The sequence below is a fragment of the Carettochelys insculpta genome, chromosome 1 (genome assembly GCF_033958435.1).
Source record: "Carettochelys insculpta isolate YL-2023 chromosome 1, ASM3395843v1, whole genome shotgun sequence".
NCBI classification, from domain to species: Eukaryota; Metazoa; Chordata; order Testudines; family Carettochelyidae; genus Carettochelys; species Carettochelys insculpta.
The window spans coordinates 378,282,501-378,294,606 of NC_134137.1; the positions used below are offsets into that span (position 1 = coordinate 378,282,501).

The 12,106-nt window shown below is 57.3% G+C and overlaps 1 protein-coding gene across 1 annotated transcript in view; it reads right to left on the minus strand.

Moving 5' to 3' along the window:
• Positions 1-12,106, minus strand: part of TNPO3 (transportin 3) — a 79,583-nt gene that overhangs the window by 9,597 nt on the left and 57,880 nt on the right. Inside the window, exons 13-18 of the mRNA XM_074976330.1 lie at positions 9,823-9,914; positions 8,527-8,603; positions 2,817-2,877; positions 2,218-2,358; positions 1,146-1,262; positions 116-210 (exon numbers count right to left, since the gene is read on the minus strand). Of these exons, the coding sequence (XP_074832431.1) occupies positions 116-210; positions 1,146-1,262; positions 2,218-2,358; positions 2,817-2,877; positions 8,527-8,603; positions 9,823-9,914 (583 nt within the window). The remainder of the gene's footprint in view (positions 1-115; positions 211-1,145; positions 1,263-2,217; positions 2,359-2,816; positions 2,878-8,526; positions 8,604-9,822; positions 9,915-12,106) is intronic.

The window sequence follows — 12,106 nt, forward strand, 5'->3', positions numbered from 1 at the left end:
GGTGGCAGCTGCCCTGCGGGAAGCCATCAACCTGCCCTGCCACGCGCTCAGCCCCTGCCGATGGCGCCAGGGAGCCGGCCCCAGGCAGCGGAGGGGCTGAGGCGGTGTGCGGTACCTGGTGGCCAGCCGGAAGAGGTCGTCCACGGTGTCGGGGTGGTTCTGAAGGCCGTTCTGCTGCTCGAGGAGCTGGAAGGTGGGCAGGCACAGTGCCTGGGAGGGCGAGGGGAGCGGTCAGAGGCTGGCTACACGTGCTCTGCCATCGCTCCAGGTTCGTCCCAGGGTCCAGGACAAGCGGGCGGAAGCTGGAGCTCCTGGCTGCTGGCAGCAGAGCACTGCAACCTGTGACCTACCCTTGCCGAGCCGCCCTCCACGTTCCCTCCCCAGCTCCTGGGGCTCAGACTAGCCAGCACACCCAGCCTGAGAGCAGCTGTGCATGGACCCAGCGCTGCCCGGGTTCAAGGCCTGGGACGAACCCTAACTAAGCCGCAGGGAGGCAGGAATGGGCATCCCTGCTTTAGAGAGGGGAGATGCCCCCAGGTGCCCTGACTCCAGCCTCAGGGCCTGGGCCTGAGGGGGACACAAGGTGGGAACGGTCTGGGAGAAGCGGTTTGCTGCTGAAGGCCTCCCGCCTCACGCTGGGTGGGGCGGGGCAGGGCAGGGAGCTCTCTGACACCGGCCCAGCGCCGAGCTGACCCCACAGACGCACTCCTGGTGACGAGCCCTCCAGCATCTGCTAGGAAAGCTCAGGGCTCCTTCCAGACGAAGAGCCAAAAACCAGGCTCAGCCGCCCGCCCTGCAAAGCTGACTCAGGCGTTAAAGCACAAGGCCTCTCTCTGGCAGCGCGCTCACAATTGCTGCCTCCGGGGGGCGGGTCCCTCACCCCCAGCAGGCAGGGCCCTGGCATCAGCGGGGGAGCTCAGCCTGTACTAACCCTGGCTGTGGGGGCCAACTGGGCTTCCCCAGGCAGAAGGGCGGAAATATTAGGGCAAAGGTCTGGAGGACTTGGGAATGGAGACCTGTGTGGAAAGGCGGCACTGGGAGCCAGATCCCATCGGCTGCAGGGGGAACACGAGGCACAGACGCTGCAGCCGAGCAGGGAGGTCGGGCGCATAACCAGGCCTGGCCATGCCCTCGGGGGCACCTACCTGCAGCATGTCTAGCAGTCCTTGCCGGCAGCCTTCCTCCATCCCGTACTCATCCACCAGGATGCTGCCGAGGTACAGGAAGCAGGAGTGCTGGTGGGCCTGGTAGACATTCACCATCTGCCAAGGACACAGCGGCTTGCTCCAGTGATGGTCCACGCCCAGGCACACCTCCCGTGGGAGCGGGCCCTGGCCCCGGCGCTCTGGGAACGGGAAGGGCCCCGCGCCAGCTCAGCGGTTCTCAGACCGTGGCTCAGGACCCCAGGTGGGTCGTGACCCTTTGAATGGGGTGGCCACAATGGGCTGAGACTTGCCGGGGCCCAGGGCTGAAGCCAAAGCCTGAGAGCTTCAGCCCAGGTGGCAGAGCCCTTGAGCTTCAGCTGTGAGACCCCCCAGCTCCTAGGAGTAGGGCTCGGGCTTTGGCTCCCCAGCCCGGGGCAGCAGGGCTCGGTCCCCCACTGGCCTCGCAGTGCAATGAAGTCTGAGAACACCTGCACTAGCCCTGGGAGCCCTTTACCCCCCACATGCTATGGGGGCTTGCGAACCTGGAGCCGTCACCACAGCCTCCCCAGCCCAAACACCTCAGGCCGGGAGCACTGTACTCAATGCGCCAGCCTGCCCCCGACCCAGGCCTATGCCTGGCCCGGCACTGGGCTGGTCTTGTCCTCAGCAGTCTGAGGAGCCGGGGCTCCCTTCCGACCCCAGCTGCCGCCAGCAGGGTTGGCTTCCCGGCCATGAGAGCAGCAGCACGGGTATGCATGAAGGTGGCAGGGCTTCCTCTCGCCTGGCCCCGGCATTCACCAAGCAACAACCAGGACGTGTCCGGGGGCTCACACCTGGGCGGAGCTCCCTGGTGCACTGGGCTTATCTACAGGCGTTTCTGTCACACGGACACTTAACAGACCCAGACTTCCCAGCCGGCCTGGGGCTGCACATCTCACTCAGGGCTCTGCGAGCAGCACTTGGCTGAGGGGAGACGCTCAGCCTGGGGGTGCACAAAGGGCCTGGTGCCAACAGACCAACTGCACAAAGCCAGCCGGGCGGTCGCTAGGCACGTCCCGCGAGGCTCACTCACCTGCGTGACCAGCGGCTGCAGCAGGGCCGCCGACCCCTTGCCCACGCAGCGGACAGCGAAACGCAAGCACCGGCAGCAGCGCTCCACGATGCGGTTATCTGCACGGTGCTTGTTCAGGGTCTCCGACAGGACCGGCCAGATCTGAGCACGGACGACGGGGAGGGTTAGAGAGATGCAGGAGGGACCCCACAGGTACTCAGCACCCCCCCCGGTCCCGGCTCTCCTGGCCATTCATCTCCCTCGGGTGCACCCAGCTCCCAGGCCCCCCCGGGGTGGGCACTTGGTGGACGGACCCCTTCCTGCGTACGCCGTGAGCTCGGCTCTCCCAGGGAGTCAGTCAGCCCCGGATCTCCCAGGGGCTAGACAGCTCTGTTCCAGGTCTGCCTTAATTTCCTAAGCCGGGGAGAGCGCGACCAGGATACGGCCCGCTGGCCTTTCAGGCTCCTGCTCCAGCGACAGGGCGGTCACTAAATACAGCGACTGCACGCAAGGCTCACTCCTGTTCACCAGCCCAAAGCCCAGGCTGTGCCGTGGGGTCTGGATCGGCCCCTGTTCCTGGTGAGGGGCAGGCCCCAGGCCTGCCACCAATGGTCACTTACTTCCTGGATGACTTTTTGGCACGGATGGGTCTGGCCGTTTTCTACAATGGGGTTGGTATGCCTGGGAAAAGCAAGAGAGGGTTAAAGGCCTTTCAGGGTGAGCTAGGAGGTGTTAACTCAGTGCCAGGGGAGCCCTGGCCACCGGGGGGCCTCCAGTCACCCCCAGGACAGGTACAACGTAAGCTCGGAGAGAGTCCAAGGGTCCCTCGCACCTTGGGAGAAACCACTCTTGGGGGAGGGGGGATTTTGCCTGTTTCGTGTCTTTGACAAGGTGAGACTAGAGGATGCGGGAGCAACACCTCTGGGGCAGTAGGCCTGCGGCATAGGGGACACCAGCACATCTCACTGGTTGGGCTATACTCGAACCAGGGCCCAGATGAGAAAGGCACGGCGCTGCAGCAGGGAACACGAGCTGGCCTGGTCCTCTCCACAGCAGAGAACGTTACTTACCTGGTAGCACCGGCAGGGCCTTCGAGAGCTGTATCCCGCTGAGCAGGCACAGGGCAGAGCAGACCAAGCACCTCACCAGTTCCCTCTCCGGTGAATACAGGAGGGGAAGGAGCTGGGGGGAGCAGAATGCAGCCAGGGAACCACACAGATCAGCGAGCCGCCAGGTACTCCAAGGTAAGTAACTAAGTGTTGGTCAATGCTCCCCCTAATTGTTTCCACCCATGGGTGGAATAAATTTTGCTATTCACACCAAGGCATGTGATGATGTGCACCCCCAACAGAAACACAGGCTGCCGGCGCTCTGCGAATCAGCTAGGCGGCATCTGAATCTCCCCATGGTGCTCAGCTGACTGGGAACGCTAGTGTGGGTCCCTACATGTATCCCCACTCCCGGGTGAGACTAAGCAGAAGCCCTCAAGGCAGGAGGGAGCACGAAGGGGGAAGATTAGCTTGCCAAGAGAGTAAGAGGCCATCAGGAGAACCTCCGAAGATAAAGCTTGTCCTTGGACTCTTCCCGCTACAGGGCTAAACAGCCAGGGCTGTTTCTGACCACCCTTGGGCGCGTGAAAGGCCAAGGCGTGTCGAGAACCTCCTCTCTTTCAGCCGTGTGGAGCTGCGGAAGAGACAGCTGGGTGGCCTCACGGGTTCAGGTGAAAAACTTTTTTGGGGGTGAGCTTAGGGTGCAAACACAATGAAACTGTTGTCGCTTCTGAGGGACAGTCAGGGCGCGTCCTTGCGTGGCTGGTGGGGATGTTTCCTCCGTGGGGATGAGACTGCTCGGAGTAGGGTGGAGGGAAGGGTTCCTATGGTGTCCGTGGGCTGTTGGTTGGTCGTACGCTGTTCTGAGCCACGGCTGCAGGCAATGAAGATGGAGTCTGGCAACCAGTGTGATAAGCACACACGAAGCCATGCATCCCAGGACGGAAACCTTCTGGCTGGTGGTCGAGGATGGTTCATGACCTGCTGTACAAGATCATTCAGGGCTTGGGACTTACGCTAGCGGATAAGCCCTTGGTGGGACTGACTTTGAGCCACAATGTGAAGTCCAAGGTGATGCTGACTTTTCCGAGTTTATGACTAGATTTAGAGAAGTGGTTTTTCCCCTCTGTTCAGCACTGGTGAGACCACACCTGGAATACTGTGTCCAGTTTTGGGCCCCCTAGTACAAAAAGGAGTGGATATGCTGGAGCAGGTTCAGTGATGGGCAACAAAATTTATTAAGGGGCTGAAGGACATGACCTATGGGGAGAGGCTGAGGCGTGATTTGATAGCAGCTTTCAACTTCCTGAAGCGGAGCGCTAAAGAGGAGTGTGAGAAACTGTTCTCGGTGTTGTCAGAAGGCAGAACAAGGAGCAATGGTGTGAAGTTACAGAGCGGGAGGTCTAGGTTGGATATTAGGAAAAGCTACTTCACCAGGAGGGTGGTGAAGCACTGGAATGCGTTGCCTAGAAAGGTGGTGGAATCTCCATCCCTGGAGGTTTTTAAGTCCTGGCTGGACAAGATCCTGGCTGGGATGACTTAAGTGGGGGTTGATCCTACTTGAAGCTGGATTAGATGACCTCCTGAGGTCCCTTCCAGCCCTGTGGTTCTATGACAACCCCTAGGGCAGGCAGGAGTCGAAGTAATGATAAATGACCCAGAAGCTTCCTGATGTGTTTTGGCAATGACATGGAAACAGGGAAAGACAGTGAAGCCAGGACACCTCATATGTGCTGCTACAACCAAAAAAACCCTTAGAGACTCTGAAGGCAGAAGCAAGACCAAACTGAAGCACTGTGTACTGAAAATCGTCAGGGGTCACCATGAACCTAAGACAATATCTGAGTGAGGCAAATGTCATAGAACTGTGGAAGATTAGGGCTGGAAGAGACCTCAAGGTCCTCTAGTCCAAGCCTCCACCCAGTGCAGGACCAACCTGTGATGGAGTGGGGGGAGTGCATGTGTGAGACTCAGGCTGGATGTGAGAGACAAGCAGAGCAGCTCCCGGTGGCTAAGGATGACCCTGGGGCTATAACCTGGGCTTGCAAGTAACACCTCTGCCCTGAACAAAGAGGAGGCTGGAGGGAAGAGGGAGCTGGAAGGCAGCCAGCCTGGCGAGGGGGGAAGCTACACCCCAGAGGGGCACCCCTCGGGCTCCTCTCCCCAGGACGGGTTGGAATGACTGACTGCTGTACTGACGCTTCTGTGAGAAACTGGGCATCTGGTGCCTAATAAACCTCCTATTGTACCTGCTGAGTGAGAGTCACTCCTGCCAGCGGATGGGGTGCAGTGCAGGGGGACCCCTGAACCCCATCACACAACCCCAAGTAAATCATCCCAGCCAGGGCTTCATCAAGCTGGGACTTCAAAACTACCCAGGATGGAAAGGCCACCACCTCCCTCGGTAACCCATTTCAGCGATTCACTGCCCTCCCGGACCTCCCCCACTGCAGCTTGAGACCATTGCTCCTGTTCTGTCATCTGCTACCAGTGGGAGCAGCCTTTCTCCACCCTCTTCAGAGCCTCCCTCCAGGAAGTTGAAGGTTGCTCTCAAATCCTGCCTCACTCTTCTCTTCTGCAGACTAAGGAAGCCCAGTTCCCTCAGCTGCTCCTCAGAAGTCACATGCTCCAGCCTCCTAACCATTTTCACTGCCCTCCGCTGAATTCATCCCATTTTGTCCACATCCCTTCAGGGGAGGGGAAAGAGGGAACTGGACGCAGTACTCCAGATGTGGCCTCACTGTTGCCGACTAGAGGCAAGTTTGTCCATAATGTGAGCTGCTCCCTGTGTGCCCTTCCCCAGGGATGGAGCCAGAGATGCCGCTGTGACCATGCAAACAGCCAGTCTGTGACTAAAAGTGGTTGAGATGACACAGATGGAAGATGGGTCCCCAGCTGCCCTTCTTCCTGAGTATCCATGAAGCCACGATTCAGTGCTGCATCTACTGCTGCCAGAAGAGTGGTCCTGAGAATGAACTTGCCTTCCTCACGGAGAGCCTCAAATGGAGCTCCATCCTACCGTGGCAGCTTGTCCGAGTCCAGGAGTTTGGAAGAGCTCAACTAATCAGACCTTCCCAACAGTGCCGGTAATTGGTTATTCTGAACCGAAGCCTACCAGAAAGGAAGACCTTGCTCCCCAGTCAAATCAACGCATGTACCCTTCTTTATGGACTGGAGGAGGTCTAGGACGCATGGCGGTCTGGACAACCAGGTTAGGAGCGGGAGGAGAAAAGAGAAATCCCACTTTGGCTGGGAGAGGATAGTGAGCGTTTTCTGCTCTCTTAGGGAGGGGAGCAAGTGGCTGGGCCGGGCCACTGTTCCAGCTCATTCATAACAGAAGTGCTATCCGGCTGGATCCAGATGATTGGAGAACATCCTGGAGTTTATGCTGAGGTTCCTAAACATCCTCAAGGGAGATCTGTGCCTCTCTGTAACCTTCCCCCGCTGTTCCTGGAACTGTTAACAGTCGTTCGGGGGACGCTGGTATCAGAGTAACCACTTCACCTGGACGTGAGGACAGTCTCACTGGGACCACCAGATCCTACTCTTCTTTGGGGTCAGAGGAAGCTCTGGCTGCCCTCTTGCAGAGGAGGGATGGACTGATGCCCTCTCACAGATTACGTTGACTTTGGAAGGTGGCCCAGGTCCCACAGCCCATAACAGACCATAAGAGGGATGACACGGAGGCTGTGGAGGTCTGTTCTGAGGCAGGTAATGAAAGAGAGGGGCGTTGGTTCCAGCAGTCTGGGTCCCTCGTCTGGGAAGGGTGCCCTGGGAGGAAGAGATGTCGGTTCCTGGGGTGAGTCAGATGCCTAATGAAAAAACATCAGTTCTGAATCCCCTGGCAGAACAGAGCCCCACCGCAGGAAAACGCTGCCGGGGCAATGGAATGGAAGACCACTTCCTCCAGCAAGCTGCATCCCCTGGTGGGGTCAACCCCTCCCCCCAAGGGAAGGGCCGTATGAGGACAGAGGCTGGGGACCCTGGAGAGCTGTAGTACAAGATTCTGCACAGCCCTGAATATCCACAGGCCTGTCTGCCAGAGCCAGCAGTGCTGGAGAAGTTAGAGCTGGTGGACGGGCGGCGAGGTGGCGGCGGTAACTGGTACCTGCTGGTGGCTGGGCGGTGAGGCTGCGGCGGCGGTAGCGGTACCTGCTGGTGGCCGGGCGGCGAGGTGGCGGCGGCGGCAGCGGCGGTACCAGTACCTGCTGGTGGCCGGGCGGCGAGGCGGCGGCGGCGGTACCGGTACCTGCTGGTGGCCGGGCGGCGAGGTGGCGGCGGCGGCGGCGGCGGCAGCACCGGTACCTGCTGGTGGCCGGGTGGCAGCAGTACCGGTACCTGCTGGTGGCCAAGGCACTCTGCGGCTGCCTTTTGCCAGAGCTTAGGCTCAGCTGGTACCAGAGGCACGGCTGTTGGCGGAGCATGGTCTGGTCCCACTGGGGCCCTTGTTTGTGGCCCTTCCTGCCATGCCTGAGCGCGCGCAGGCCGTGGGTTGAGCAAAGACTGGCTAGACTTCAGCCGGGCTGGACTGGGCCTCTCTGAAGTAGATTCAGAGTAGGGTTTGCTCAGGTGCTTCCGAGCGCTCTCCTGGCCACCTGACCAGACCCAGGCAGGCAGCTGTGGGTGCCGGAGGCATGTGCCTTGCCAAGTCGGGCCCAGGTACGGGGATCCCTGGCCGGGCGCTCTAGCCGCAGGCTCCTGACCTTGTCCACGAAGTGCTCCTTCAAATGAAGTTCCCACTCCTCACAGGTCCGGCTGGGGAAAGGGCAGTGGCCAGTGCACCTTGCTGGGGGGCGAGGTCCCCAAGGCTGCGCTGGCGGTACTGACTGAGAAGGGGCCGAGTGAGCAGCTCCAAAGGGTAAGCGCCCATAACGGGGAGCAGGGAATGTAACCACCCACCTCAGCTAAAGCTACTGAGTACAACTGAACCCCGCAAGAGACGGAGCAGTGACTCCCTGGAAGAGTAAAGGAAGCCAAAGCTCCAGGCCCTGGGGCAGTGAGAAGGAACCGGAGAGGCAGCTGGTCTGTTTTGCCCTGAGTCTCCTGGGCTGGAGGCTCAGCACAGCAGGGGGGTGGGGGGAGAACATCGCACAGCCCAACACCCGCTGCTGTCGCGAACGTGCCGACTCCAGACACATGAGCGTCCTCCGTGGACTAACATGGGCGGTTTTACAGGCCTCGGGGAGGGACAGTTTCTTGCAGGCTCAGGAATTTTAGGTTGATCTAGAGAGAGCAGTAGGCCCCAACCAGCCCCCCGCAGGGCTCTCCCCTCCCTTCTTACCTAAATATGACAGCAAGTCGATCAAGGGGCACGGTGGGGTCTGAGGACAGGCCGTTGCTCAGCTCCTGAGACAGCAGCTGGGGGAACAAACAAAAGCAGTCAGGGTGTCAGAGACCACTCAGTGCTCCCTTCCAAACGGCCCCTGGCCCGAGAGCACAGCGCCTTGTTCCCGTCCCACAGGGAATGGACATGCGCCACACGCCCCAGGCTCCGGCCAAAGCCAACCAGAAACCTCGCCTGCTCCTAGCAGCAGGCCAGACACGGGGACGGTCCCGTTGGGAGCCTGAAGGAGAGACACAGGAACAGGGCTCGTCAGAGACCTGTGGTGAGCAGTCTCACTGCATAAGACGAGAGGGGCTTTTCCCACAGGGCATCCAGAGCTGCCTCGGCCGGGATCTCTGACAGCCGCAAAGCAAAGCCCTGCAGGAAGAGATGGACAGCGGGCGCGTGCTCCTCTCCAGTTACTAACCTCTGCACATCACACCGCACCGAATGCTGTGTCCACACCCATGCAGCCACTCAGCCGCCTAGCTCCAAAATAGCGGGTCCTTTTTGGAATGACGAACGGGACCATCTCATGCCTCCTCAGCTGCCCCTTCCTCACATTCCATCCCATCCCATCCCTGCCTAGTATCTGCCCTCCAGCCAAGACTCCAAACGAAAAGGCAGCTTGGGCTATCTAAGCTTCAGAGCTGAGCAAAGAGCGGCCCACAATCACCGCCTGGAGGGCCAGACCCTGGAGACTGCAGATACCAGCAGGCACTGTTCCATCTTGACCCTGGCAGAAGCAACTCAAATGAAGATGAAACACTGCATGCGGGGAGCTGCCATGCGAGGAGCCTGGTTCCATATCCAAGATGCACAAAAGCTGCAATTGGCTGCGTTTCATGCACACCGGATACAGCCCTTGGGCTACCAGAAAACCAGCTCACGTATGTCCAGCAGTTCCATGTGTCCTGCAAATCCGGTTCTTACACCTGTTTGAGCTTACTGTGCCCCCCTCTGAACCAGTCCCTCGGCCGGCATCAATCTGCGCAGAGGCAGATGCCAGCGAGTTGCAGCTGCGTGTACCAGCTGAAGTTGTGATGCTGCGTTTGCAGATCGTTTCACATTATTTGCTCCCCATTACTTGCCGGCACTCAGAGCAGTAAGTTGCTCAGCACTAGGGACCTTCCAGAACGCTGCAGCCACAGCGAAAACCAAGCAACACAGGGAAAATCCCCACCGAAGACTGGCATAACTGAACCAGGCGCATAACCGGGCAGAAACTCTGCACTGGTGACACCTCAAACGTACCTTTTTCAGCGCCATCACCTGCACGGCGCACAGTTCGCTGAGGCACTCTGCTATCTTTTCCAAGGGTAGCCGGGCAAGAACCAATGCTGTCCCTGCAAAGCAAGAAGAAAAAACAAAAAAAAATTATTCAGGGAGACGCGTGGGTGGAGTCTAGTCAGTTTCAGACACTAAATGAACACGTTTCCCCACAGGGAGATGGCTGAAGTGGGTCAACTGAAAAATCTCCCTGCACGCAGCCGGAAAAACCATCTCGTAGTATTCACACGTCTCTGATGGGACGTGAAGTCATTAAGTTATTACCCCGCAGCTAAACCACATTTCTTCGCACGTACCACACTTGGCACTGCCACTTCGTTTTGATCAGACACTGAAACTGATCACCGTTCAACGCCATGGCTAACAGCGTGGCACGTAACTCCCTCAAAGAGCAAAGGCTTATGACAGAAGCATGGCTGCAACATTTTAGGGGTCTTAGAGTGCAGATAAAATCCAAAGATGCTGGCATTGCCACACGACTCCATATTATTGTGAGGCCCAGCAGTTACAACAGTGTCGCACCCTTAAATGTACCCAGGGCACGAACAAAATTATACACCGGCTTTGTTACTGAAACATGAGGGACGCAGTTAGGCATGACTCAGGAATGCCAGAGTTAAGACTGAAACAGCAGGAGTCATGAATACACATTTGCAGAACGTTGCTTTTTTAAAGAGTTGCCAGTAATCCTAGCGCCTGGGCTGCCTGGAGGTAATTTCAGTTTTCTGTAACTCTCGTGTCTAGGCAGTTTGAGTACTCAAAGACTGTGACTGCAGACTGTTAGGTTACATAGTTAGGAAATGGAAACGTGAAGATTTCACACACCCTGCAAGTTTGCTAGCATGGGTTTTACAATATAAAGCAGAGCACACGCAGGCAGCCATAGGGCATGGCATATTAAACCAGAAACACATGGCCAGTGGTACCTGTCTTTGACATGCCCAGGTACAATGTCACTCTTGGCATCTTAGAATCCTATGGCTGCAAGGGACCTCAGGAGGTCATCTAGTCCAGCCCCCTGCTTCAAGCAGGATCAACCCCCACTAAGTCATCCCAGCCAGGACCTTGTCCAGCCGGGACTTAAAATCCTCTAGGGATGGAGAATCCCCACCATGTCTCTAAGTAACGCATTTCAGTGCTTCGCCACCTTCTTGGGGAAGTAGTTTAATATCTAACCTACACCTCCCCCTCTTCAGCTTCTGACCATTGCTCCTTGTTCTGCCATCTGACACCGCTGAGAACAGTTTCTCATCCTCCTCTTTAGAGCTCCCCTACAGGAAGTTGAAGGCTGCTATTAAATCACCCCTCAGTCTTCTCTTCTGCAAACTAACAAGCCCAAATTCCTCAGCCTCTCCTCATAGGTCACATGCCCCAGCCCCTTCATCATTTTTTTGCCCTCCGCTGAACTTGCTCCAGCACATCCACATCCTTTTTATACTGGGGGGAGCCCAAAACTGGACACAATATTCCAGATGTGGCCTCACCAGTGCCGAAGAGAGGGGAATAACCACTTCTCTAGATCTGCTCAAAATGCTCCTCCTAATGCACCCTAGTATGCCATTAGCCTTCTTGGCTACAAGGGCACACTGTTTACTCATATCCAGCCTTTCATCCACCATGACCCCTAGGTCCTTTTCTGCTATACCGCTGATGAGCCAGTCGGTCCCCAGCCTATAACAATGCTTGGGATTCTTCTGCCCCAGGTGCAGGACTCTACACTTCTCCTTGTTCAACTGCATCAGATTTCTTTTGGCTCAATCCTCCAATTTATCCAGGTCACTCTGGATTCTCTCTCTATCTTTCAACATATCTACCTCTCCCCCTAGTTTTGTGTCATCTGCAAACTTGCTGAGGGTGCAACCCAGTCCCTCATCCAGGTCATTAATAAAGATGTTGAACAACACCGGCCCCAGAACCAAGCCTTGCAGCGCTCCGCTTGAAACCAACCGCCATCCAGATACTGAGCCAGATATTGGAAATCTTCACATTTCCATGACCTAACTACTTAATCTAACAGTCTGCAGTTGCAGTCTTTGAGTATTCAAACTGCCTGGACACCAGCTTTAAAGAAAACTGAAATCCTCCAGGCAGCCCAGGTGCTAGGATCACCCACAACTCTTTAAAAAAAAGCAAGGTTCTGCAAATCTTTAAAGCAAGTCATATAACAGTTGCACAAGCAATTCAGCGGCTAATGATATACATCGATAAATGTATTTATGAAAACCAGCTCATTGCTTTAATACCCTAA